This window comes from Phocoena sinus, chromosome 8, assembly GCF_008692025.1.
Source record: "Phocoena sinus isolate mPhoSin1 chromosome 8, mPhoSin1.pri, whole genome shotgun sequence".
NCBI classification, from domain to species: Eukaryota; Metazoa; Chordata; class Mammalia; order Artiodactyla; family Phocoenidae; genus Phocoena; species Phocoena sinus.
In genome coordinates, this window is record NC_045770.1 from 97,652,890 (window position 1) to 97,676,418 (window position 23,529).

Consider the following 23,529-nt stretch of genomic DNA (forward strand, 5'->3'; position numbering starts at 1 on the left):
CATAGTAAATTACTACCCTTTCTCTGCTGGGAAAAGATTTAAAGATTAGAGAAAATAGGAAGATATACTTACTTGCAGCCTTCCCCATCCCTCTTTATCGTCAATAGGGAAGTTTCACAATATTTGGGACTATTAGATATATATCCCAGGAATGCTGAAGGGGATTTTCTCCCTAAAATCATAGAATTTAGGAGTAGAAGAGACATGAGAAATCGTCTAGTTTACCCCTCTCATTTTAAAGGTAATGAAACCCAGGAGGGAAATGACTTGCCCAAGATCATATAGCTCTTAGTGGTCAAGTCTGACCCCTAGTCTAGTGCTTTTTTTTTGTTTGTTTTTTGTTTTTGGCCGAGCCGTGCGTTTTGCTTGCAGGATCTCAGTTCCTCCACCAGGAATTGAACCTGGGTCACAGTAGTGAAAGCCCAGAATCCTAACCACTAGGCCATGAGGGAACTCCCCTAGTGCTATTTTAACAAGATGTCCTGGTGAAATATCAGGAGTCTAAGAGCGTTAGAAATCTCAAATTTCACTTCTCACGGAGTAGAGATCCAGATGCCGTCACCTGTCAAATTCCATGGTCAAAGCAGTAGATTAAATAACGACTCTATTATAAAAGGCTCTAGAACAAGGATAAGGCCTTTTACCTTACTTTGCTCAAAATACAGCACACTGGCACTCAACAGTGTAAAACCAAAGCAGCCATGAACCATTTGGCTTTTAGAATAGCTTCACTTTTTTATGGAACAGGTAGATGATACATTACGTAAGAGACTTGAAGAACATAATTCACACGGTTACTCTAATTATTTTGAGAAACTGCTTACTACCAAGGAAAAGGGAACGGAAAAAAATTCACCAGAAAACAAGAATGTAGTTTTCCAGCTAAAAGACTTCAAGTGTCTTATTAAGCTTTATGAATCTCTACACTAACTGGTAGACAGTTTGGGTATGGGCAGGCAGTCTACTACATTACATAATAGTACATCAAGATTACATCAGAACTGAGGAAGTAAACACTGAGGATTAATAACTTATTAAACTTCCTTTTACTAAACCAACCATAATATATGGTAGGTAAACAAATTTGTCAGATTTATATGTTGGTAGGTTTCTCATCTAGAAGCATAATGCAATACTGGTATGTTTATGATGGTGAGAAGCTGCTATGCAGAGGAAATCAAGAAAACACAGTAGGTTCAAGATTAATAATGTGGTTTACAACCTTCAACAAAGTTAATCAGAAATAATTGAGCTTTCTGTAAATAGGAAACAAACTAGACTTGATAAATTCAGATCATACAAGGAGCACTTTTAGAGTTAATATTTGAATCCTAAACTAAGTTTACTCAAAACATAAAAGCTGCATCGTAACACTGATAATTATCTCTTTTAGCTTAAATACAAAGAATTTCGAGAAATCCTAGTTTGAATATCCATGGATGTCATATTACACACTGCTTCTCTTCATTTCTAAATTTAACCCAGTTGAGGTATTTTGCCATTTAAGAGAACATTAAGTCTGAAGTCCAAGGAGAGATTAAAATGGTATATACATAGCTTTTATTATGTGCTAATAAATTTTTTAAACTATCAAGCTTAAAAACAGAATACCGTGAGGATACAAATGTTGAATTCTCCAAGAACATATTTTTTCTATGAATCTTTACTTATATAAATAGAAAATCAGGCTTTCTTTCTTATAAAGGTAGGCTTCCTTTATTGTTTTCCTATATTCCCCCCAAAAGTATTATTGCTTAGTATTTTGAGGCAAGAGGCCAGTTTATCAGTTTAAATCAAGAAATTATTATAGAAATAAGACTTTTTGGAAAAGCAGCTTAACTTAACCTGACAAAAGCCCAGCAAAACAGACATGTTGGGTATCTTGAAGTATCACTCATCTTAAGAGATATAATATCAAATTCAAACATGCAACAATGAACAAGGATTAAAAATGAACAGAACTTTGAAACTTTCTTGCTCCTCAGTGTATATGTTTTCTTCTTTAAAAGATTTTAACCACTGTTGGGCTGACAAAAAGCAAGCATTAGACACTTTCTTTACAGGCTTAAAATAGTGATTGGTATTGCTCTTCAATTCCAAAGACCTTAGTACAAGATTTGGATTTTATTTAGATCAAGTTTATCATGTGGTTTTAGTAGCTCTCAATCAAGAGGCTCAAATATATAAGCTGGTTTACCAGTGGCTTTTTCCTTTATCAGACAGTACCAACTGCGTGTCATTAACAAAGGGAGAAAGTAACTTAATGTGTAACTCTAAGGTATTCACACAACACTTAGCATTAGCAATTCTAGAATATTCAGCTTTAGAACATATAAGAAGGGACATTAGACACTGGTCAAGAAGGGAATCACCAAACCAGAACCACCATCAAGCCTCTTCAGTTCACTAACTATTACAAAGTAAATAAAACCAAGTTACTAGACGTATCTACTATTCACTACCCAAAGAATGAGAAAGTAATCTAAAGAAAATCTCTTCATAAAAATGGTACACCCTGTAACTTAAGAAAATTTTTTTCTGAAATATGAAGTAGAAAACCACTTTTTTGCTATGTTCTAAAATTATCTGCAGTCATAGGTGCCTATTTTGAGTGACCTGATAATGATTCTTAGGATATTTAAGAAGTTAACAAAATCACTGGTACATGACCATTTTTATTTGGTACACAATCAGAACTTTTCTACTGGGATTAGGGAGCCAGTAGAATACAAAATATTATTTTTGATTAGCAGAGGACGTAAGAATTCAGCTCTTCACTCCCATCTTACAAAAAACTATCTTTTTATCCTCAAAGGTTTGTGACTTTATTTTTTGATTTAAAAAAAATTGAAGTATAGTTTGATTTACAATGTTTCAGGCATACAGCAAAGTGATTCAGTTATACATATATATACTTTTCAGATTTTTTCCATTATAAGTTATTACAAAATATTGAATATAGTTTCACAAAGGTTTATGACTTTAGAAATCATTCCACAACACTCTTACCTTCACATGCTATCATTTAAAGAAACATCTACCAGTTTTTCAGATTGAAAGGCTGTTTGTTCATCACAGTCTTGACTATGCTTCATTAGCCATAATGAAGCCATATTTTTGTCATTCCAAGAAAGATGGGGACTTCGAGGAAAAAAAACAATGTATCTTCTTCCATAATAAGGAAATCAAGCAATGGTTCTTCAGATTCTCAGAGTAAATGAAAAACTGTGAAAGCCTTTTTTTTCTTTTTTAAATTTATATAACCAGGGCTTCCCTGGTGGCACAGTGGTTGAGGGTCCGCCTGCCGATGCAGGGGATGCGGGTTCGTGACCCGGTCCGGGGGGATCCCATATGCCGCGGAGCGGCTGGGCCATGAGCCATGGCCGCTGAGCCTGAGTGTCTGGAGCCTATGCTCCGCAACGGGAGAGGCCACAACAGTGAGAGGCCCGCACACCGCAAAAAAAAAAAAAATATATAACCAAACTGAAGTTCCCTAACAGTACTTTAACTGGATTGAGCGATCTTAATTGTTTTATACGAGAATATTGATGATTTGCAATGATCAATTATTTTGCTTCTCTGAAACAAGTATGGTCCTAGTTTCACAGCATTTATTCAGATCATTTTGGTTTGTAACAACCATACTTCCTACGAGATTAGTGAAGTGTAAAAATGAGGTTGCAAAATCAGCAGACTAAGTGCTCTACAGAAAGGCAGAACAAATCTCTTATTACTCCACATAAATATCGACCATTTAAGTAACTGGTTCCTTAGCATTAATTAGAATTCCTGTTATTGGAAATCCACAGCTTCGTCTGTGGCATGACAGAATAGTTATAGGACAATCTTTTAAAATCAAAATACACCGGCTCATAATTTTATTTTTTAGCAGAGTCTGGCTGGTATCAATACTACGCTTATTTCCAACTAGTCACTACCTTAGTTTTCTTCAATATAAGCCCTGCATTCTTTTTTTTCTTTTCCTTAGGGCAAGCCGTTATCTTTTAGTTAGAAATTTATGATTATGATTTAAATTATTTTCTTTTACATGTTAATACAAGTCTTTTTTTTCTCTAAAATAATTTCTCTCCAATTAATATAGGGTAAATTGTCCCACCTGTGGAATTCTCGGAAGAGTCTGTAGAATTTGAGTCAGTGCCAGTTTTGTCTTTCAAGGTCTGTTTAGGAAGAGTCTCGTCTCTACTTTCTTGTGCTTGGCTTTCTTCCTCTTCCTCCTCACCATCTGGGAACTCCCACTGAGACTCGCCCGACTGTTCGTTTACATAGAAATATCGTCTATGATCCCTAAATTACAAGAAAGAAAACACATGTTTTAAGACCCATTCTCCTACAAAGACACTTCCATTTGGTCCTGTCCCAGGACAGCAGTCTGCTCTCACAGGGACGAACCTCTTCTTAATGGACTGCTATTCACAAAGGCAACAAAGAGCTTTGACAATTGAGGATGGAGAACCAAGGATAATTCAAAGCTATTTGCACTGCCAGCAGCTCTGTGAATACAGCCCTGAGCCCTCTCACTCCAACAGATGACTTAGAAAAACACCTCTCACATCTTTTTTTTTTTTTTTTTTTTGCCAATGCTTAACAGGGTTTCAAGTTTCATTAGCAAAGGGACTCAATCTCCTAGAACACTAATTTCCCTTCCAAAGAAGAGAACGAAGTTTGCGAAAGGTGACTCTTCCCCTCTTGAACCGTGGAATTCACATTTCATACTCTTGATACCAAACACAGTGAAAGCTAAAGAGAGGGAGAGGATCTGGGAGCTGAAAAATAAAAGAGCAAAGATTTCAAATAACGAAAAAAAAATCAAGAAAAGCCAAATATAAAAAGAAATGTTTTCATCTGACCTGCTGGCAGAAGATAGTAATCTTGTTCTTCATTCACATCTTCAGCCACGAAGCTTTCCTTAACTTCACCGAGGTTAATCAGGAGTAGTTGCTTCCAGAGGTCCTGTAAAGCGCACAGAGCTCTCGCATGCGCTTAACCCCCAAGCCCGCCCTACTCCGTGCAACAACACTCTGGAGTAAAAACCAGCTTTGTCCAATCTTGGGAAAAAATCCGTTACATGGAACACTTTAGACATTGCTTTTTGTTTCTCCAACGTGTGGCTGGCCCAAACTCTGCAAGTGCTCGGGGTGCTCTGCCTGCCCAGCACCGCTAACGCAGCTGCTCTCAGTCTCCAGACAGGCTGTCAGGTCGTCAGGTGGTGGTGATCACAAATCAAGTCTGAGATGTCAAAGGTGAAAGGTGAAAAGGGGAGAAGAGTGCGTACCTGTCCCAGTGGCAGGACCAGCCTTTAGGAGTGGCGTTTATTTCATACTGTTTTAGTTGTTCTGCTGCATCCTGAAGTTTTCGTTTAAGGTAGTTTCCATTAAGAGCCCCTTCCCGCCAGTCTGCAATCCGTGTCTAAAATAAAAAAGCAGTAAGTTAAAGATTTATTATAATGTCAGGAGGCAGAGGTAAAAGGGACTTAAGTCTTCTGGTCCATGATGTATACTCTTGGCAGCAGACTAGACCGAACGGGAAAAGAAATCCCAGCCTAAAAAATCTTGTTTGCTCTTCAGAGTTCTCAAAAATGAGACTGGACCCCAGTACTGTCAAATCTCCAACATCTGTGAAAATGAGTAGCAGTAGTTTTGTTTTTCCCTTTGGACTATATTAAGATGGTTCCCCAGTAACTTTATTTTTTGGGTAGATAGTTCATTCAATTAAGTAATGTTATTAATCAAAATTAAAGGTTTAGTTCTCAATGAAATCAGTCAGCTTCCTACAGGAATTCCTTACCTAATCCTATTTATTGTAAAGTACACAGGTTACAAATAGGATCCAGAACTTCTCTTTTTAAGTAGACCTATAGTGAATTCCCCGGCGACCCAGTGGTTAGGACTCCTCGCTTTCACTGCTGTGGGCCCGGGTGGGGGAACTAAGATCCCAAAAGCTGAGTGCCACCCCTGCCTGCGCCCTGCCAAAAAACTCTATAGTGCTTTAACACTTATAAAGTACTTTCAACATTATGTGGTCTCATCATCACTATGAACAGAATTTTAATTTCTTAGAAAAACAGAATATATGCCAATTCAAGGGGGTTAAGTATCATCATCATACACAAACTCTCAGTATTTATTTCCATAATTATGTTTTGCTTTGGCTAATACATAGTTTTATTTCCTGGGTTGGTGGTTCAAATATACATCAAGATTAAAAATTTAAATTTAGGACTGAAACATAAATAAGACAGATTCCTCACACACACAGCATTTCATTCAAACATTGACTGCTTGTACTAAAAATGGCTAAATTACCTCAGTCTGTAAAAGTAGCACATGAAAGTTGGAGATGGACTGCCTATTAATGCCTAAGAATTCAAATTTACTTGTCAGGGTATTTGCCAGTTCTCCAATCTGAAACTGTAATGCAGGAAAGAAAAAAAAGGAAAAATAAAAACAGAGTGAGCAAAATTGTCTTTATTATGTAAAATCTTTCATTTATCGTTGAAGATACTAGAAAAATGGGTCTGCCTATAAACAGCCTTTCTCACATACCGCAACTAGTTATGTACAAGATAAACCCTAATTTACAGTAAAATAATTCACATAGCAAAGTGTTAAATAATGAGACAAGGTCAAGAGAAATTAGACGCACTATCTACTCTAATACGATATGGAAGTTGAAAATAGGTCCTAAATGACATAACCCCCAATATTGTCCAAGCCATCATTTATCCATTACTAATTGCTTACACTAGCCCCACACTGAACAAAATTAATTCTCCCAGTCCCATCTACACGGCTGTACACTAGCTGGTGAGTGGACAAACTCTTTCAAGTCAAAAGAATATGCTAAGTGGTTTTTCCAACAGATCACACTTTAAGAGCCACATGCTTACTTGGTCCAATTCTTCTCATGACATTAGCAACAGAAATGAAATTGGAAACAAATATGCCTTTGTGTAAGGACAAGTAGTTCATGCAGGAATTAAATTTGTAACTTGAGTCTCTTTAGTACTTCCAAACTAGAGAAGCCTATATTTGATAAGCTACTGCTTTCCAATGGAGACTTACTTATAAGTAATTAAGCATTTAGAATTTATTTTTAGATAATTTCTCTACATCAAGTCAGTCTCATAGCTCCTTATTTCAGCCTTAAATATAACCTTTTCACCTAACCAAATAAATGATTTATATTTGGAGATAGTAAAGATTACTTTTTACTACTTGCTAAAAGAAAGTAGTTGGCCTATTTAAAATGGTTCGCCAATTTAAAAATACTTATTTGTCAAATTGCATTAAGTAATATACATACTTTCAAGTCCTGTTCTTCTTCTACTTTAGGTGCTATTTGTACTTTAATCTTTTCTGGAGATTCTTCTACTTCCATCTCTTTGTCCGAATTTTCATCTACTTTTTCTGAATTTTCAGCACCAATTGCTAAAAAAGAAAATATGTGAAATTAAATCAAAAGGACTGTAAACAGAGGTCCTACTCTATAGCACAGGGAACTATATTCAATATCCTCTGATAAACCATAATGAAAAAATATTAAAAAAAGAATGTCTATATGTGTATAACTGAGTCACTTAGCTGTACACAGCACAGATTGGCACATTGTAAATCAACTATACTTCAATAAAAAAAATAAAATTAAAAAAAAAAAGGACCAATACTAATAGAGCCCCAAATACATTTTCTTACCCTGTAGCAAATATCTGAAAGTTATTAGTGCTCTCCTTTGCCTGTTTTCTCCTTACATGTTAAGGAAGCCCTAGTGACTTATCAACCTACTGTCTCTAAAGAGCCAAAAAATTTAATCCTTTATAATCACCTTTCTTTTTTTTTAAATAAATTTATTCATTTATTTTTGGCTGCATTGGGTCTTCACTGCTGCACACGGGCTTAGTTGTTTCACGGCATGTGGGATCTTCCTGCAGCAGGGCTCGAACCTGCGTCCCCTGCACTGGCAGGCAGATTCTTAACCACTGCACCATCAGGGAAGCCCCTATAATCACCTTTCTTAAAATGTGTCTATATACATGATTTACTTTGTTTTACCACATTACCAAGTTTCTGCTTTCCCTTCCTCCTTCATCTATTAATCTTTTCTAATCTTCTCTTCCAGAAAATCATGGCTTCAATTATTTACAAAAGCTAGAATATCTAACGGTTCTTTATCAAATGGGTTTTGATAAAAAGGCTTTCAGGGCTTCCCTGGTGGTGCAGTGGTTAAGAATCCACCTGCCAACGCAGGGGACACGGGTTCAAGCCCTGGTCCGCGAAGATCCCACATGCTGCGGAACAACTAAGCCTGCACGCCGCAACTACTGAGCCTGCCCTCTGGAGTCCGCGAGCCACAACTACTGAGCCCACGTGCCACAACTACTGAAGCCCATGTGCCTAGAGCCCGTGCTCCACAACAAGAGAAGCCACTGCAATGAGAAGCCCGTGCATCGCAATGAAAGAAAGCCCATGCGCAGCAATGAAGACCCAACACAGCCGAAAAATAAAAACAAATGAATTTATTTTTAAAAAAAAGGCTTTCAAGACCAGAGCAGCATATTAAAATACCAAATAACTCCCTTCCTGAACTGGTTAACACCTGTAGACAGCCTTTACTGGACCTACCTACTCTTCTGGTTGGTGCTGTCTGCTGGTAGTGGGAATCTCCAAAAAAGAATAGGTAGGTTTACCACATACTTAAATGGACTAAAAGATATGAACTCTTTGTTATGTGTGCTTAACACCTGCTTACCAAACTAATCCACATATACAATGTAAATCAATCTCTCTGGAGGATCACAGACTAAAAACAAACTTGAGTACCTTTTCTTAACGCTGGTTAATATTTGATCTAGAGAAGAAATGTGACTTTAACATCACTCTCAACAGCTTTCATTAGCCTAAAATTTTGTATTACAAAAAAAAAATTTTGTATTAAGTACTTAACCTTTTCATACAATGGCCTTGTTCTTTTTATTTGATCATTAATATTCCTTCTGCATTTTCATATTGTCTAAAACCAAATCTTTCTGCTCTCTCACTTACTAGTTTATAGTTCATTGGTATATTAGACATCTTACAGTTGATGGCAGGTTTAAGAATTTAACAATTTTAAGCACTGCTAGAGCTCTAAGACTTGATTATTTTGGAGGGCAGTTAGGCAGGATCTATCAAATGAAAATGCACATACCCCTTGACCTAGCAATATACCACTGGGAATCTATACTATAATGGTACTAAAATCTGCATAAAGATAGATGTACCAAGATGTTTACTATAGCATTATTTTAATTGTATAGTATCATTAACTAATGAGTATATTTAAAAAACACCATAAGCACTCAAGTAACTACAACCCAGCCTAACAGAAGACTATTAATAACGCCTCAAAGCTCCCTGTGCCTCTCCCCCAACACGTTCACACCAGACACACCCTGATGGTGTTGGTAAATGCCTCTACTTTCATCATGGATAGATCTTTAAGCACAATATTTCTGCTTAGCTTTCAACTTATATACATGGAGCACTAACATATGCATTCTTCTGTGGCTTTTTAAATTCAACATTATTGTTCCTGACATTAATCCATGTTACTGCGTATAGCAATGGATCATTCATTTTTTACTGCTGCTCAGTATTCAATTGGAAGAATACATCACAATTTATCCACTACTCTTTTGATGGATATTTGAATGGCTAATACTTATACTTTTTTGGGATAAAATGAATGTAATATTACTTCTAAGAGTGAAACAAGGACACAAATGTCCATCAATGGGGAAAGAGTTAAATGAAGACATCTATACTACTCAGTAGTTAAAAACAATCTTCAAGACCCTGTTAAACAAAAAAGTATGTCTAACAATCCATATGGTTAATCTCTCCTATGGTAAAATTTACATATGCACATCATACACACACAAAACTACCAACGTATATAAAAAAAGAGGAAAAGGTCTAGAAGAATATATGTAGATAAAAAAATAAAGAAAATGGACCTCAGGGTAGGGCATGAAAACAGTGAAAAGACGAAGGGGGGAGGGGCACTTTTAGAATTCTACTTCATATTCTTCTATATGGTTGATTGGAAAGAAAAATTCAAGGATGTTTGCATTTATTTATTCCCTGTGTTTTTGTTTACTTGTTATTTTTAAACTGTAACCTATAAGGTACCTTCTGCTTGGTACACTCAGCTAAGGTTTGGTGATTAAAATTAGTTAGTTCTGGTAACAGACTGCAAAAATGCAGCAGGTTCTCCTCTATATTACCCTGAAGATGACTTGGGTCCTCATGACAGTACCAGACTATCTACACACCCAACCAAAGGCTGGACAACTTGTATACAGAGAGGGAAGATGAGGCTGGGTTTGCCAGAGGTGGGCTTTGCCTGCCGTGTTTACCAACTGGTAATAGAGAGGTAAAGAGAATCCACGGTCTTTATGCAGATTATCACAATTACCGTAGTGAGTGATAAAAAGAAAAGGGAGGGAGAGACCCAATCTCATTTTTTTGTTTTTGAGGGAGAAGTTATCCCGAATCAGTAGTGAATACACAGCCCGATGGATTCTAGCCTCTCAATTTCTTACTGCTCCACTAGAGGTGGAGCAGGAAAAGGCAGAAGTTTCCTTCCCCGCATTTCCTAAAAGGGTAAAAGTGCTATATCGTTCTATTTGCTGAAGAGAAAACAGAAAAGGGTAAGAGGGATTTCTCCTCTACATCTTTCAACTCTCAAGTTTAATTAAAGCACGAATTACCACTTTCTCCATTTTCTGGCGTCTCTCGTCCAGTTTTGCTGGAACTCCGGCTGGTAGATTCTGGACTGGTAGCTCGAACAAACATCTTCCATTTTCCTCTTTTAGACATAAGTCTACGCATTCCATCTTGAGATGCTGGCTGGCTGATATCAGAACACGGACTAGACCCTGACACACTACCATCTCCTTCCTCCAAGGCTCGCAGCTCTGCCTACGACGAACAGGAATTAACTGTTTACCAACGTTTATTTGTGTGAGTAGCAAGAATGACAGCCATGTGTTTTTGGAATTTAAATCCTTTGAGGACAAGAAGTATTTTTTAATACATTTTTCCATCAGGATTGATCATTATGCTCCAAATTCTATTGTTACTCAATAAATGTTTATTCGTGATTACAGTTAACAAATACTGATTTAAAGGGTATAGGTTCTAAAGATCCATGAACAAATTTTCTAATACATGTACACAAAGGATAAAGCTCAACTTTCGCTGGTCCCTCTCCATAGCTTCAAATTTTTCAAAAGGGGGAAGCTTCAAAGTGATTTACTGCTATAACACCTGTTAAGACTTTGCTTTGTATATACTCAAGGCAGCAGTAGATAAAACTGTTCCAAGAAAAATCAGGGCAGAAAATAAGTAAAAATCAACTTCTCAATCAGAAAGTTTCCTGTGGATCATTTATCTTAGAAGGAAAGCACATGAAATAATGGGTTCCTCTTAAATTCTCCTGTTATCTTCCCACAAGGCCCACTTTTCTTTTTCCTTTTTTTTTTTTGGCCGCATAGAAGTCTGTGGAATTTCAGTTCCCTGACCAGGGATGGAACCCAGGCCCAGGCAGTGAAAGCGCCAAGTCTGCTAGGGAATTCCCATAAGGTCCACTTAACTATACACACAATACCACAGGTGATCACTGGAAGTCAACTTGTACTTTAACTGTTGGGTTAAAAACCAAATTATCACAAGAATTCGCAATGTTTGTCTGTTAAGAAGCTAAACCAAAGATATACATTACTTACTGTATCTATCCTTAAATCATAACAACGTTAGTCTTTATTGGTTGTCAACTACCAAAAGCATCATCAGGGACCAAAAGAACTACAACTCCATAGTTCAAGTTTTTATTACATAAGCATATCTAGGTGAAAGGATAAGAAAAACAAAATCCCAACGATGGCTGTAAATTGAGCACAGCAATCCCAGAGTATGACAGTTCCGAAGGAAGAAAATACATCTAACAGAACTTCAAAAACTTACTTTTTTCCTTTCCAAAACCAGCTCCAGCTCCAGGGTATCTTGCTCTTCTTCCTCTTCACTTTCTCCAGACTGAACAACACTGCAAATATCCTCCTGAGTAGGGTCTTCCACACCATCCAACAGACTTTCTTGTGGCTTTACTATTGTTGCTTCTTCTGTTGTACTTGTTTCTTTCTCTTCTGAAACTGGCTCTACTTCTTTACAAATTACTTTTCTTCTCCATCTCTCTTCTTCCTCTTTTATTCCCTCAGGCAATAAAGGAGCAAGCAGTGATGCTGCCACCCCTTTCTTCTCCTCCTCATTATTTGAGAGAGCTTGAATTCCTTCATTCACTTCCTGTAAAGAATAAAATAATTTCGCTTAACTTTCAAAGAAATCTCACCTAAATATACAGTACATTTAATTGTTCGTGTTAAAAACGACCATAGGGCTTCCCTGGTGGTGCAGTGGTTGAGAGTCCGCCTGCCGATGCAGGGGGCACGGGTTCGTGCCCCGGTCCGGGAAGATCCCACATGCCGCGGAGCGGCTGGGCCCGTGAGCCATGGCCGCTGAGCCTGCGCATCCGGAGCCTGTGCTCCGCAGCGGGAGAGGCCACAACAGGGAGAGGCCCGCGTACCACAAAAATAAATAAATAAATAAATAAAAATAGAAATAAAAACGACCATAATTTTCAGTCACTGGATATTCTTAAAAACCACTGACTCGGGCTTCCCTGGTGGCGCAGTGGTTGAGAGTCTGCCTGCCAAGGCAGGGGACACGGGTTCAAGCCCTGGTCTGGGAAGATCCCACGTGCCACGGAGCAGCTGGGCCCGTGAGCTACAAATACTGAGCTCTGCGCGTCTGGAGCCTGTGCTCCGCAGCAAGAGAGGCCGCGACAGTCAGAGGCCCGCGCACCGCGATGAAGAGTGGCCCCCGCTTGCCACAACTAGAGAAAGCCCTCGCACAGAAACGAAGACCCAACACAGCCAAAAATAAATAAATGAATAAATAAATTTATTAAAAAAAAAAAAAAAGGGGCTTCCCTGGTGGCGCAGTGGTTGGGAGTCCGCCTGCCGATGCAGGGGACACGGGTTCGTGCCCCGGTCTGGGAAGATCCCACGTGCCGCGGAGCGGCTGGGCCCGTGAGCCATGGCCGCTGAGCCTGCGCGTCCGGAGCCTGTCCTCCGCAACGGGAGAGGCCACAACAATGAGAGGCCCGCGTAACGCATTAAAAAAAAAAAAAAAAAAAAAAAAAAACCACTGACTCCCATCAGATTAGTGTACATGTTTGTACCATTTTCTTTACACATGTATAATGGAAACATTGCTACTTTAGGAAGGCAGTATTACAGTTCTGGGTGGGACTCAAACATATCTTTTCTTCTATTCTCTGTACATCAAAAGGCAGACTAGTAAGAAACAGATTTAAATAAGATCAGAATCTTGCCAGTTCAACGCATGACTGGATAAATCTTCATCTTCCTCTTCTGTATGATGAGATAACTTCACAAATATGCTGTGAAGGTGATTCAGAGGAAAGTGAAATATTTCTAAAATGAAATGTGTGATTACATTTAAAGTGTCTACCTCCTCCACTGGGATATTTATTCTACCTCCCTCTTACAGGTGTAAAGGTGAACTTATTCTGTAAAAGCATTTTTTTTTTTTTGCGGTACGTGGGCCTCTCACTGTTGTGGCCTCTCCCGTTGCAGAGCACAGGCTCCAGACGCGCAGGCTCAGTGGCCATGGCTCACGGGCCCAGCCGCTCTGCGGCATGTGGGATCTTACCGGACCGGGGCACGAACCCATCCGTGTCCCCTGCATCGGCAGGCGGACTCTCAACCACTGCGCCACCAGGGAAGCCCTGTAAAAGCATTTTTTGATACAACTCCGTCCTCATTCAAAAATTCAAGATAAATTAAAATTCAACACATTCTCTCTGTAGAGTACAACTTACTTTTCTTACTGATGAGATTACAAAAATGGTCAAGTTTTATTAGTAGTAGTTTTTAAGGTCGCCAATCTTTATATTAAAAAAAAAAAAGGTGGAATCCCAAAATACAACTATTCTGAAGCAGAGAAGGGGACCCGAAGCATTGCCTGTTTGGCTGCTCCCATGTCCTTCACAACGACTCAAGGAGCCTCTATTGCACCCTAAAGCTCCAAAAGCACCACTGAACTGGGTAACTGCTATAAATGCCATATAATAAACAGACACAGATTATGTAAAACTTTAAGAAACAAAATTTATACTGTTTCACATCTATGCTGTAAAATATTAACAGAAGGCTTATATACCTGTGATAGAGTAACATTCAAGTTCTTTAGATGTAAAAATAAGCAGATGAGGTAAGTTGTAACACTGACCTTTTTAACTTCTCGCTTGGTTATGACTGGTGCACTTTTACTACTGGAAGCTGAAATATTTTTCTCCTTAGTATACATGTCTGTATTCACCACAAAACTAGCTTCAGCACCTGTTACGGAACTAAAAAAAATATACTTAGCAAGAGAAACAGAAGGCAAATATTATCAGCAAAAGATAAGACTGATTTCCTTCTAGTAACTTTTTTTTCAAGTCTATTCTTACCTGGGCTGGTAATGTTGTAATCCCTGCACCTGGGTGGCAAGATACTGGGGTAATTCCCAAGTCACTTCATTTGTTTGTGTGTTCCAATAATAATAGCATCCTGTGTTCTCATCCCAGACCTCCTGCCAATCTCCCATCTCAATTCCAACTAGAAGAAAATGAAACAAATTTTAAGAAGCACGTATTCCCACACAACTGACCTTCTATCTCAAGTCAACTCTAAAGCTATAACAACCTAACACAGCACTGTTAACAACTGGGCAGGGCACTTCTCTGTTGTGGAGGCAGTCCGAGGTAGTGTTCACCAGCATCCTTGCCTCTCCCCAGCCGATGCAGTAAACCCTCCTCTCACCATCCACTACCTCTGCTGTGACAGCCAGAAATCCAAACACTGTCAAATGTTCCCTGGGGGGGCCACTCCCCCCTCCTCAGTCATCTTTGCAAACATGGTTTAAAAAAGCAGTTTGATAGTTGAAAAATGTATTCTGAACCCCAAAATACTTTTTAAAATAATGGCTTTTATTATTTACCGAGCATAATCTGCTACTGGTTAAAAGGCAAACAATTATCTTTCAGTAGGTAAAAATATACCCTAGCCGTTCTCATTTTCTAAATACTGTATTTAAGAAGCCAGAATTCTAAAGTCTGGGGCTAAAGCACACAGGCTTTCAGCTTTGGGAACCTCAATGCCTAGAACACCTTTAAGAACTACATTTTAGATTTCTTTAAAACTCAAAGGATCAAGTTTACCTCCTGCCAGTGAACACTGAGTATCATACTGCCACCCTGCAGTCTGGGTTGAGTCTGTCCCATTTGGGGTGGTGGAAGAAAGGGCAGATGTTGATTCCTTTGGCTCTGGCCGAGGTGGAGTCGGAGGTGGAGCAGAAGCTCCTACAGGAGCTACAGGCTGAGGAGCTGTTATAGCATCAATCTCCTTTAGAATGAAAATAGTGACAAACTCATTAATCACATTAAACCAGAAAAATGGCCATCACTTAAAAAAAAAAAAATCCCCCACACACAGGGTTTTGACCTGAGAAGCTTAAGTCTCAGCTTCCCAAGTCAAAACCCTCCTCTTGGGCTTCCCTGGTGGCACAGTGGTTGAGAGTCCGCCTGGCGATGCAGGGGACACGGGTTCGCGCCCCGGTCCGGGAAGGTCCCACATGCCGCGGAGTGGCTGGGCCCGTGAGCCATGGCCGCTGAGCCTGCGCGTCCGGAGCAACGGGAGAGGCCACAACAGTGAGAGGCCCGCATACTGAAAAAACAAAACAAAACAAAACAAAAAAATCCCCTCCTCTTCCCCATTTTTCTCCTTACAACTGTCACAAAAAGAGAGATGGGGAGAGACTGAAAAAAAAAGGAGAGACAGACATAGACTGACAAGTAGGCTAACCACTTGAAATTCAGATTCCAAACTGTTCAATAACTAAAAACCCAAACAAAAGCACCACTAACCGCTAGGAAGTTGGCCAATGTACTATCAATATCAGCTGACTGGTTTCCATTTGCTTCCTTAGACTGTGCTGGTTTTTCTGAAACATCACTCTCTTCATCATCACTGTCAGCATATGCACCAAGTAAGCACAGACCTCCTGGAAACAAAAAGGTAAGCAACGTTTTTAACAATGTCAAAAAGTCCTAGGAAGTATCCAAGAGAAAATATGATTCTTTAGCCATTTAGTTTACTTGTAGAACCTCAAAAAAGTCTTCAATGAACTACCAAAAAGAGGTACAAATTGACTATGCACGTAGAGCTAATAAAATCAATCTGAAAAAAAAAAAAAAAAAAAATCAATCTGCATAGCAACCTGACATCCTTTTCAAAATATATGCTCAATTATTCAACCTCATACTCCCTCTGTCAAAATAACACATAGTAGATCCTGATTTTAGAATTTGTTGTTTTACGTGTCCATCTCAAACAAGTAAACCAATTAGGGTTTAGTAAATGAAACAAGGAGATTTTCAAAGTGAAAAACAAAGCTCTTTTTCAATGATTTTTTTTCCTCAAAAAAGAAGTGACAAATTAAAACAGAACCTAACATGCTAGGTTAGCAACAAATACCCAGCTAAACAAAGACCCAGCTAAAACCAAAATTCCCACTCAAATGGTATTAGGTATGGCCTCTGTGATGCTGCAATGCAATTTCCTTCTTAAAAAAAAAAAACTGAAATGATACGCTTTTTTACTAGTTGATCAATGTTTATGCCATTTCCTTTTGTATCACCTGTGGCTACTCTAATGTTACAATTAAGTGAGCATATATACCCTCTTCATATATCATTTTATTATAATAGGTATATGAAATATTTAAGTCTAGCTAGACTTTGCAGCTATTAATAAGACTAAATTTTCCAGTGCCTTGGTAACTGAACAGATTTATCAGGAGGTAAAACCTAGTTTTCTCTGTCATAATTCTGTAAACAAATTCATGGATTCACCTAAACATGAACACAAACTGCTTCATTTATCATACAAAAGTTCACATTCATTGTTTTAGCCACATAAATCTCACCTTCATTATTTTTTTAGTATATAGCTAAGTTGTTACACTATCAATTTCCAAAACACTATTTTAAACTGATTAGGAAGATTCTTAAATGGATATTTCACAGTATCTCCATTTTCCAGTTACCAAATATATTATATCTCATTTTGGGGGTGGGGTCATACCAGTCAATTTTCCACATTTTCTGAACAAGAGATAAAGATAGAACTACATAAGACATTTCTGTACAGAAAAAATCTGCATTTTAGTATTCAGCACTGATGGGTTTTTCAGGGAAGGCGGAGGATGGGAAATTTATATTTTTATATAAACACACTTCTTAGTTCAGAGACAATAATAATCACTGGCCTTAGTTCTTTAATTCTATATCTTTTGATAAAAGGTTCCAACCAGGTGAGCCGTGTGGAATTTTGACTACAAAATTCCCAAGCAGGGGTAATTCCCCAGGCTCAGAGTGGGTCTCTAGGGCAATAGGTTTAGCCAAGGGCTTCCCTCGTGGCGCAGTGGTTAAGAATCCGCCTGCCAACGCAGGGGACCCGGGTTCAAACCCTCGTCCGGGAAGATCCCACACGCCGCGGAACAACTAAGCCTGTGTGCCACAACTACTGGGCCTGTGCGCCTAGAGCCCGTGCTCTGCAACAAGAGAAGCCACCGCAGTCAGAAGCCAGCGCACCGCAACAAAGAGTAGCCCCCCGCTCCCCGCAACTAGAGAAAGACAGCGGGCAGCAACGAAGACCCAATGCAGCCAAAAATAAATAAATAAAATAAATAAATTTATTTTTTAAAAAAAGGTTTAGCCAAGGCTCCACCTAGTCTTTTTCTCTTCAACTCAGAGCTTTTCATATTACACACTTAAAACCTCTTCCAAACTCCTGATAACATAATGACAATTAAATAGCAAAGTAAATGAAAACGATTAAACGCAGCATTTGGGGGAAAGACACATACTTAATACTGTTAGTGACACCATAAACTGATACAATATTTAAGAACAATCTGGTAACATATACCAAGAACTACAAAACTCTCAAAGTTTCTTATAGCTAGATAATCTCATCTCTGAGAATATAACCCTAAGAAATAATTACAAAAAATTTTTTGCACAAAGCTTTTATTTAAATAACCAAAAACTGTAAACAACTCAAATGCTCTCAAACAGGGGACAGGAAAAGCAAATTACAGCATAGTGTCAGATGCAATATCACTTCATGATTAATCAGACCATTATGGGATTACATAAAATGATGTTAAGGGGACAAAAGGTAACTCTAAAGGAATAAAAGATAAAATCAAGGCATGAAACAAGTTCTAATTACATCTCTGAAAATTTAGTCTATACATTAATAAAAACAGGTATGCATTTAGAATAACACTAAAAAAAAAATCTCACAATACTATACAAAATTGCATAATCTTTGAAAGCCAAAAGCTTCACAGGACCAGGCTTCTAGACTACTACTGAGAAGCTGTTGCTAAATGAAGCCAGAGGAAACAAGGCCAGTCTTCAGAGCCAGTCCTTAGCAGTCTTTTTTGAGGAGCACTGACTCCTCAAACCTCAATATGCTTACCTCTAATGGATGGTGCCACACAATTTGCAAATTAACTAATGATATCGGGCAGCAAATTATTTATTTCTTAGATATATACTTTACTTTCCTGATAAGCTTCAAACAGTAACTGTGCCTTATGCCCCTTAGAAACTCTATTTCCTCATAACACTGAACAGTGATTTTTAACTCTTTTGGTCACAGAAAGCTATTAACAATCAAAATGATAAAAGTTGTGGACCTTCTCTCAGGAAGACACACTTGAGTGTGCAATTTCAGGGGATTCACAGATGTCTGACTCATCTATGGAACCACATTAAATACCCTTTTCTAGAAGATGCTTAAATACTGTTGACTATCATGGTAGTCTGTTGGCCTAATTTAACAGAACTTATTCTAAATTTTCCCTTAGATAACTTCACATGCATTTACCATAATATCTGTTAGCATAAAAATACAACATATGCTTCTCTACTATATTATAAAAGCATACTTTAATAACTTAAAATTTAAATTTCATTTTTGTGCAAAGAAATTCAGCACGTTTATAGTGATAAAAGTAAATTCTTTAACTAAAATCATCTTTAAAAAAATATATCAAGGGACTTCCCTGGTGGCGCAGTGGTTAAGAATCCATCTGCCAATGCAGGGAACACGGGTTCAAGCCCTGGTCCGGGAAGATCCCACGGTGCCGTGGAGCAACTAAGCCCGTAGGCCACAACTACTGAGCCTGCGCTCTAGAGCCCATGCATCACAAGAGAAGCCACTGCAATGAGAAGCCCGTGTACTGCAACAAAGAGTAGCCCCCGCTCGCCGCAACTAGAGAAAGCCCGGGTACAGCAACGAAGACCCAACGCAGCCAAAAATAAATAAAATAAATTAATTTTAAAAATATATACATATATATATATATCAATTCTTGAGTATCTACAGTTTCACAAAGCCATGCAAATAATAATGGAAAATTGCTTCCCTTTTGTTTTCGTTAAACTTTTTCCTATGCGTATACCAACTAGTAAGTAAGAAATGAATAAAGCTGATATATTCTTTTTTTTCTTTTTTTTTGCTTAGAGGAGAATTTATTGCCTTAAGTCAAAAAAGAAAAAAGGTATCTCAACCCAACAACTCAAGCGTTCACCATAGGAAACTAGAAAAAATGAGCAAACAATTATAAAGCAAATAGAAGGAAAGAAATGATAAATATTAAAAGCAAAAATCAATGACACAAAAAAATTAATAGAGATAATCAACGAAACCAAATTTCATGCTGAGAAAAGGCCAACAAAATTGACAAAACTTAGCTATATTAACCAAAAAAAATAAGAGACAAGACACAAATTACCAAAGCCAGAAATGAAAGAATGGACTTCATAACTGACCTTACAGATTATGAGAGAATATTCTGAACTAATTATAGCAACAAATAGACAACTTTGTTAAAACAGACAAATTCCTAGAAAGATGCAAATAACCAAAATTGAGTCAAGAAGAAACAGAATATCTGAAAAACCTAAATGTCCATTGACAGAAGAATGGATAAAGAATATGTGGCACATATATACAATGCAATACCACTCAGCTATTAAAAAAAAAAAAAAAAGGGGGCTTCCCTGGTGGCGCAGTGGTCGAGGGTCCGCCCGCCGATGCAGGGGATGCAGGTTCGCACCCCGGTCCAGGAGGATCCCGCATGCCGCAGAGCGGCTGGGCCCGTGTGCCATGGCCGCCGGGCCTGTGCGCCCGGAGCCTGTGCTCCGCAACGGGAGGAGCCACAGCGGTGAGGGGCCCGCGCACCGCAATAAAAAAAAAAAATTAAAAAAAATAATGCCATTCGCAGCAACATGGACGGAACTAGAGACCATCATACTAAGTGAAGCAAGTCAGAAAGAGACAAACACTACATGATATCACCTATATGTGGAATCCAAAATATGACACAAATGAACCTACCTACGAAACAGACTCACTGACATAGAGAACAGACCTGTGGTTGCCAACGGCAGTGGGGAGGGATGGAGTGTAAAGCTGATATATTCTTATGCCGCAGGATGAAGCTGAACAGAATGAAAACAGTTCTGTTCACAAGGCACATAAAGGTCTGAAGTGCTGACTGACACTGCAACCAAGGAAATTTCTTGTAGAACATTTAAATTCTACCCATTGCACGTAATCCTTAGAAGACCCAAATGTAATAATATATGTAGTTTACAAATACAAAATGCTATTTCCTAGTTCTGAAATTTCTCTCACAATGTGGTTTTACCTTTTCCAACCCATACTTTTTTTTAAGTGGCAAATACGGGGTAGGGGGGAACAAGCATCTATTATTTCAGGTGTCACATAGTACAAAAAGTCCTGCAAATTCAGAAGAAGAGAATTACTACCAATTATAGAATATTTAGTATCAAAACATATTTTAATCTTTCAAGATACATAAAGAGCAGAGAAAACTAACATTCTTGGCACTTGCTGTGTTAGAAACTTATATATATTGTTCAATTTAATCATCAAAATAACTTAGGGCTGTAAGATCTATTTTACAGATAAATGATGTCCTGAGGTTTTAGTATGAATGCCAGAGTGGTGATTTGAACCCAGGTTTGTCTACAAAACCATCACTGCAAATATTCCTTCATGCTTAAAAAATAATCAATAAGAGCAATTTTCAGCTGCACAAACATTTGCTAGGTATCAATCAAAGCTGTGTGTTAGAGAAATAACACAATGAAAAGACACTGTTGGTGTCCCTAAAGAATGCCAAGATAATGGGGAGCTAGAAAACTAGTTACAAAATAGCATCAGTAGAAAAAGTAGTACAAAGTAATTTGGGTACAGAGAAAAGGAACAGCAAATTTTACATTGGTTAAGGGACTTCCCTGGTGTCGCAGCGGTTAAGAATCCGCCTGCCAATGCAGGGGACATGGGTTTCAGTCCCGGTCTGGGAAGATCCCACATGCCGCGGAGCAACTAAGCCCGTGTGCCACAACTACTGAGCCTGCGCTCTAGAGCCCACGCACCACAACTACCGAAGCCCGCGTGCCTAGAGCCCGTGCTCTGCAACAAGAGAAGGCACCGCAGTGAGAGGCCTGTGCACCACAACGAAGAGGAGCCCCCGCTCCCTGCAACTAGAGAAAGCCCGTGCGCAGCAATGAAGACCCAACGCAGCCATAAACAAATAAATAAATAAAAATTTTTTTACATTGGTTAAAGTATATATACCAACAAGCCCTCACAAAGATTTAAAATTTCCATTTTATGGGAGGAATATAAATTAGCAACACTGAAACATTCATCAAAACACTATATACAAACACGGTTTGATCCTAATGTAGAAAAGACGAAAAAAAAACTATACCTGTTGCTTTAACGGCAGTGGGCCTGGTGGTCATGACTGGTTTGGGAGGATTCTGAACTCTAGGAACCTCCACCACCACCTCCTGTTCATCTGGATTTAAAAAAGCAAACAAAAGAAAACTACAGTCAGACGATGGAACACAGAAAAAACTATACAGGTGACAAAACAATCTGTGACGTCTCAAGTCTAGATTTCATCAAAACAGGGTAGCTGTAACTCATCACTAACCCAAATAAAGAAAACCAGTATAACTAGAATCTTCCATCTGCCTAGTGGCTTTAACATTAAGAATTTAAACACCGTATATAAAAATTACATCTGAAATAATCCAAAGTTAAAATACACACACAGAATAAATCTTCTCCTGGCTACCAGAAGGCTTTTACGAAAAGCACAACTAGAGCATTTTTTTCGCAAGAGCCACCCAACGTGATTTTTTTTTTTGTTTTTTAAACCTGAAATGGTCGGGGCTTTTCCGGCGTCTGGCCCCTGCAGTATAGCCCAGTCCGGTTATTCTTAACCCAAGTACCATTCTAGGGATAAACACAAGTACTTGGGAACCCACAAACACCACCTCTCCAGGGATTTTTGGGAAACCTTCCAACTAGGGGTTACTTACATTTTAGCTGGCATAATAAAAATGGTATGCTCACTTCTAAAGGGTCTCTCTCAATTTCAACAAAAACGAAAAGGAAAAGCCGATGCCGTGTAGGAAACGGCAGGTTCCACGGTCACCAAGCCTAGGACGCGGAAACGCATACTCTCACATTTACCCCGTAAGTTATTCAAAGCCAAGAATAGACGTTGAGCAGACTGGGCGCCCGGGCCAATCCCTGCACCAGAGATGGCGCCTCTGGGTCGGCTCCGGCCGGGCGCACACGGCTCCGCCGCCCCTTCCGCAGCTTTGGGCTCACAGCCGTCCTCACCGCAGGCCGCACGCAAAAAGGCCTCGGATGCGGACGCCGCCCGCCCGGGTTTCTCTGACTCCTAGGACTCGCCCGAGAGGCCTAGGCCGCGAGCCCCGAGCTCGAGTTTCGGACGCCCCACCTAGGCGCCGCGGCCCCTCGCGCACGCTTACCTTCTGAAGGTGAGTCGTCCGGAGCCGCGGCGGCAGTGACCGCGGTCGTCGTCGTCGGCGCCGCCGGGGCTGGCTGGCTGGGCGCCGCCGCCGCCGCCGCCGAGTCCGGCTCGGTGTCGGGTTCCGGCTCTGGGTCCCGGCCCGGCGTGCTGCTCCGTGGACCTGGCGGAGAGAGCTGCAGGATCGGCCTACGGCCGGGTACCGCCCGGGACTTCTTCCCCATCGCGAGCCCAAGCGCGAGCTGCGAGCGTCGGGCAACCTAGAGGGGCGGGCGTTCGGCGCGACGCTGCGTAATCAATATTCATACAATGCGACACCGCCTCCTAGAAGGATCCGCTTTTAACCGGCGGAGCGTGCGCCCGCGCAAGCGCCTTGGGCCCCGTACACTCTTCTGGCTCCTCCCCCGGGGGGGAAGGAGGACTTTACCCACGGGGCTAGGCGATTGGCTGT

The 23,529-nt window shown here is 39.6% G+C and overlaps 1 protein-coding gene across 1 annotated transcript in view; it reads right to left on the reverse strand.

The window, feature by feature from the left end:
• The window catches only part of FNBP4 (formin binding protein 4), a 38,710-nt gene extending 15,316 nt beyond the window's left edge, over positions 1-23,394 (reverse strand). Inside the window, exons 1-12 of the mRNA XM_032638779.1 lie at positions 23,080-23,394; positions 22,002-22,091; positions 16,048-16,184; positions 15,343-15,526; positions 14,593-14,740; positions 14,370-14,490; positions 12,024-12,359; positions 10,769-10,979; positions 7,324-7,448; positions 6,324-6,428; positions 5,294-5,427; positions 4,118-4,305 (exon numbers count right to left, since the gene is read on the reverse strand). Of these exons, the coding sequence (XP_032494670.1) occupies positions 4,118-4,305; positions 5,294-5,427; positions 6,324-6,428; positions 7,324-7,448; positions 10,769-10,979; positions 12,024-12,359; positions 14,370-14,490; positions 14,593-14,740; positions 15,343-15,526; positions 16,048-16,184; positions 22,002-22,091; positions 23,080-23,302 (2,002 nt within the window). The 5' untranslated portion in view covers positions 23,303-23,394. The remainder of the gene's footprint in view (positions 1-4,117; positions 4,306-5,293; positions 5,428-6,323; positions 6,429-7,323; positions 7,449-10,768; positions 10,980-12,023; positions 12,360-14,369; positions 14,491-14,592; positions 14,741-15,342; positions 15,527-16,047; positions 16,185-22,001; positions 22,092-23,079) is intronic.
• Between the last annotated feature and the right edge of the window lie 135 nt (positions 23,395-23,529).